The sequence below is a fragment of the Cyprinodon variegatus genome, unplaced genomic scaffold, assembly GCF_000732505.1.
Source record: "Cyprinodon variegatus isolate N-32 unplaced genomic scaffold, C_variegatus-1.0 Scaffold587, whole genome shotgun sequence".
Classification (NCBI taxonomy): domain Eukaryota; kingdom Metazoa; phylum Chordata; class Actinopteri; order Cyprinodontiformes; family Cyprinodontidae; genus Cyprinodon; species Cyprinodon variegatus.
Window position 1 is genome coordinate 238,400 of NW_015151040.1, and position 4,857 is coordinate 243,256.

The window sequence follows — 4,857 nt, forward strand, 5'->3', positions numbered from 1 at the left end:
TTAAACAATTAAAACGGCAATTAAAGTGGCAAAGAGGAGGAATGACTTTATCTTGCATCTATAAACAATATAGTTCAGAGCACTTGGTCTCTGCCTCTAAATGTATTGCTTGCCTTGTCTCTGTTGTTGTGGTCCTGACAACAACACTACAGAGAATTATTGACATGATTTAATTAACAGTGAAGAAAAAGATCCTCATACTTTTGTTCCTCAAGCTGTAAGCCTTTCCTCTCATTGACGGGGTAGGTGTGAAAGATTCCCATCCCTATCAGCAGCAGTGTGATAGGAACTGGTGAGAACAGCACAATCAGTGCTGTCGCCACTTCATCACCATGGTTACACACACCTGCTTTGTAGCCTACGATCCTGCAAACAAGCACAGCCCCAAATGGAAAACACTAAGTGATGCTCAGACAAACTAAATGCACACAGAGACTAAATCGGAGTAATAAAGGAAATACTCGCTGTAATATCATGGTTGACAGTCCCACAGACAACCCCCCTGCCAGCTTATTGCAGAAGGCATAACCAGAGAAAAACAGAGGGCCCAGGTCTTTAAACAACGGATGTTTCAAGGCAAAGTCATCAATCACGTCTGGGAGCATTGACCTGTATCATGTAGGCAGAAAAATAAGAAATTTTTTTAGGTGAAGACTTCTGAGTAGTAGGAAAGTTTCTGCAGAACTCACTGGTTGAGGGCAGGTAGATCTGATGATTAATTCATGCACACAGCATTCAGTTTTCATACAAATTGAATCTGACAGGCGCTAGAAATGATGTGGGACTTTTTATTCAGACAGACAGCTGACTCACCAAGGCAGCAGGAACAAAGTCGCCACGCTGAATCCCAACAGAATGCACATGCTCAGAAAAACTGGGAGGTTGCTGGGAACACATGCAACTGTGATCATGGCTGGGATGAAGAGCTGCAGGAGAAATAAAAAGACCTTAGAGGGACAAAAAAAAACACAAAGCTGTAAAGAGTGATGGAGAAAAAGATCAAATTTCTTACTGCAAATCCAATGAAAACTGTCCTTTTTTTCCCAATTTTCAGAAGGACAAATTGCCAAAATGGAACCGCGACTAAAGCTGAAATCTGTGAAAGGTTTAAAATATATACATTTTAGATGCAACAAGAGGTAAACCAGGACTTAAATGTAAATAGATTCAACTAAAAATGCTACAATAACATCCTTCTTACCAATAGGACCAGCAAAAGAAGCTGAAAATAAGCTCCCAGTCCCGCTGCGTGACTGCAGAACAGTGCAAAGTTACCCAAAGACATCTGGGGTCGAACAAAATGAGAAGGAAAAGCTTAAGACTTTTAGATGCATGTATGAGTTTGGTTTAAATAAAACAGCTAAAAGTGAAAAAAAAAAGGATTATGGACATGGATCTTTAAATATACCTGGAAAGCAAGTACACTAAAGACAAAGCCGAGGACTAGTCGTTGATAAGGAATGTGACATATTAGCATCTTTACGGAGCTCAGATATGAGGGTCTTGTTCTGTCATTGGGACAGAGGGTGTCTGGGAACAAAACGGGATAAAAATATATCACAGAAATTACAATAAAAACACTGTGCAAATAACGAATGCAGCTTTCAAATGATAGTTTCCTTTGTTGGGAGAATAAGGCAGTTTATATCAAACCTTTATGGAAAAAATAACTAAAGGTATTGACTGTCAGCAGCGTTGTTTTACGTCACTGTGGAGGATTTTTATTTCTTCTTTTTACCTCATTGGAGGGTATATGACCCTAGATGTTAAGATAAGATGAGGCCACACTATTTCAATGAGATTTTTATCTAGACTTTGACTAGGCCATAAACAAAACCCTAAAATTTGTAAAAAGAGATCCAAAAGAGAACTGGCTGTGTTGTTTGATCTTACTTCTTTTAACAAACCAGACCACCACACTACCACACTGGAAAAATGATATAGAAATAAGTAAAACATATCTGAAATTAAGTGTATTTACCCTTGATTTGAGTAGGTAAATGAGATAGTTTGCCAATGGAATGAGTATGTTTATTCTTAAAATAGGATAATTACATAATATGCGCTTGAACTAAGACAATGCAATTGTGTTTTCTTATTTTAAGTGTAAATTGTCTTGTTCTATTGGCAAAATGTCTCTTTTACCTCCTTAATCCAAGAAAAAATGCACAAATTTTAAGAAAAAATGACTTACCTAGATTTTGATTTTTTCCATTGCACCACCCTGTTTCACTGTAGTTATGGCTGAAATTATGTTATTTTTATGCAAGATGTAACTAGAGGTATGACTCCCTAAAAGTTTATTTTCCGTTTTGGCAGCTCACAAAGTATTTCTCCAAGAGTCCTTGGGATCATCGACTCGTTTGAATTAAGCTGCATAAAAATGCTTTTATGGTTTGCTGAAGAAACAAAAATTAAGAAATAACTCTGTAAACCTTTCCAGACGTATATATATTGGTAACTTTGACTGACTATTTTTAGATTTCTTTACTGGGGGTAAAATGTTTTACTTTTTAAGATTATTGAGATATAGATAGATAATGTCAGACATGTTCTGTTTGCTTGATTTCTCATTTCTGGCTCTAATCAGTTCTGGGTGACATTAAAATATAGTTAAACAAAATGGTCACTAGGTGTATGAAATAGGTATTTTTGTCTAATAATAAAGTTTGCTCTCCTAGAAAAAGCACACAGAGCTTATTTTGTGTTTTTTTTGTGGAGTGGGACCACTGACCGTGTCCGACCGACTCCCCCCGCTGCTCCGTCACGCCAAAGAAAAGAACCAAGCTGCTGAGGAGAAACAATCCGCCTGTGACCCCAGCTGAGGTCAGGAAAGCCTTTCGCTGGAGGCAAAACAAACACAAGGAAGTGTACCTCATAATTAATGCATGTTTTGCTGTCTACAAAGTCAGATCTTTTTTTTATTTTACTCCAGCAGGAAATGTGATGAAATCCGGTTTCATGTGGACAGAATCATGAAGGGGGAGTTTGTCAAAACCTGATGTATAAAAACTGTTTTTATGAAATTTAGGGATAAAATTTAAAACAGCTCCCAAGAGAACATTTTGAGTTGATACCTTGTATTTCAATTTGAAAAAAAAAAAAAAAAATAGAAAGAGGGGCTTTTAATGAAAACATAGAGATATTTACACCAATGTTTTAAATAAAGTGTCTGTAAGGAGAATCAGGGAAAACAATAATGCAAAGAAAACTTTTAGTAAATTTGGTGGTGTCCATAACTGTTGTGCAGGTCCCTCTCTTCTTTAAAAGTTTGCAGCCAATCACAGATCAATTCATGAAAGCGAGCTGTCAGGTTTTGGGGCTGCAAAATGTCCCCACATCACTACCCCTCTACCACTATGCTATGAGGTGTTTATGCTTATAAGCTGTATTTAATTAATTTCGCTCCATCCTCACTGGTCACTCAATTTGGGACCCTGTGCTGATAGGTTGGACGTATTTGAACTTCTGAGCTGCCTCCGTTAATTTTTAATATACTTGATGCAACGGCATGTTTAAAACATGCATATCTTTTCTTTTTATTCACTTTTTAATCAACAACGCTTTAAACCTACATATTCATTGCCTTTACCAATCTCCTGAATACCACCTATGATTAAGAATTAAAAAAGGTTATTTAAAAAAAAAAGGTTCTGTGTACATATTTAAACTACTGATGGGTATAACACCTCTCCTCGTTGCACCGCAGAATGTTCTGGTTGAACGGTTTGCATAAAGGCTGAGATGTTAGTTTGACACTTGACACCCACATGCTTCTTTTTAAAGATCTATCACACATAAAATGCTCATAACATGCTGAAAAAAGCACAACTCCAAAGCTGCTCACATGTAGCCACATTTTTCTGTTTTCATGTTCTGTAATCATTTTTTTTGTATTCCTTAATTAATTTGTTATTCTAAAGAGTGTTTGACATGGGTCAAAAATAGTCTTTTTTGTTAGTGTCAACTTAAAATCAGTAAATAATGAGATTTTCTTATTTAGGCATCAGAGCCTGTCTTTAACCTTTATTTAATTTTCTTTTTTAAACTTAGAACTTAGAAAGTGCTCGGTGTTAGTTTATAGAGCGATGGGAGTTCTTAGGTTTGATGCATTTAGTTAATAGTAAAAAATGTTTGATCTCTGAATCCTAAATCAAAGCCCACAGAAGGAAAATTGGTTTTTTTCAGTTTCACTGTTTTAATGAAACCTGTTTTAACTGTTTTATGTTACCTAAACCTTTGTAAGATTAGTACCTTAACATGAAACAATGCCTGCTTCAATACAACTACAGTAAATTATAGGGTTATGAGATCTCCCTGGGAACAGGTGAGTTCAAAGCCTGCACAAAATTGCCAAACCTTCTTTATAAATATTAGCTGAAGCTTATCCCTACTGCAGTGTTACAGTACCGTTTCCTGTAGAGAGGCCATTTGAGGCGCTGATGAGCTGTGAGGCGTTTGATGGACCTGGTCCAGATGCTCACAGGCCTCCTGCTTTTCAATGTTGTATGCAGAAACAACTTGTCCCTGAATCACCGACACCAGCAGCATGGCCATCATCTCCACGCTCATTCCTGGATGAAACGAGGGCAGAGAAGTCTGCAGTGAATACAGTAGAGTCAGTGCCAGAATCACTGTTAAATTGCAGATAAAGCCATCATATGCCTATCTCCATCTTGAGCGAGAAGCACTAATCTAGTTGTAAAAAAAAAAAAAGGGAGAGGGGAAAATTATTATTTTTTTTTGGAAACATACATAGCCTAATTAATATAGTTTATTAACCTAAAGCAATATGCGTGGTATGGTTGCTGCTGCCCGTGTCCTCACTAAGACTAAGAAAGTAGAGCACATCACCCC

The 4,857-nt window shown here is 37.1% G+C and overlaps 1 protein-coding gene across 1 annotated transcript in view; it reads right to left on the reverse strand.

The window, feature by feature from the left end:
• Window positions 1–173: 173 nt before the first annotated feature.
• LOC107095947 (sodium-dependent lysophosphatidylcholine symporter 1-B-like) overlaps window positions 174–4,857 on the reverse strand; it is a 14,314-nt gene continuing 9,630 nt past the window's right edge. The window contains exons 6-13 of the mRNA XM_015392340.1: window positions 4,411–4,574; window positions 2,735–2,843; window positions 1,409–1,530; window positions 1,202–1,285; window positions 1,013–1,096; window positions 814–926; window positions 466–609; window positions 174–366 (exon numbers count right to left, since the gene is read on the reverse strand). Coding sequence (XP_015247826.1) covers window positions 174–366; window positions 466–609; window positions 814–926; window positions 1,013–1,096; window positions 1,202–1,285; window positions 1,409–1,530; window positions 2,735–2,843; window positions 4,411–4,574 — 1,013 coding nt within the window. The remainder of the gene's footprint in view (window positions 367–465; window positions 610–813; window positions 927–1,012; window positions 1,097–1,201; window positions 1,286–1,408; window positions 1,531–2,734; window positions 2,844–4,410; window positions 4,575–4,857) is intronic.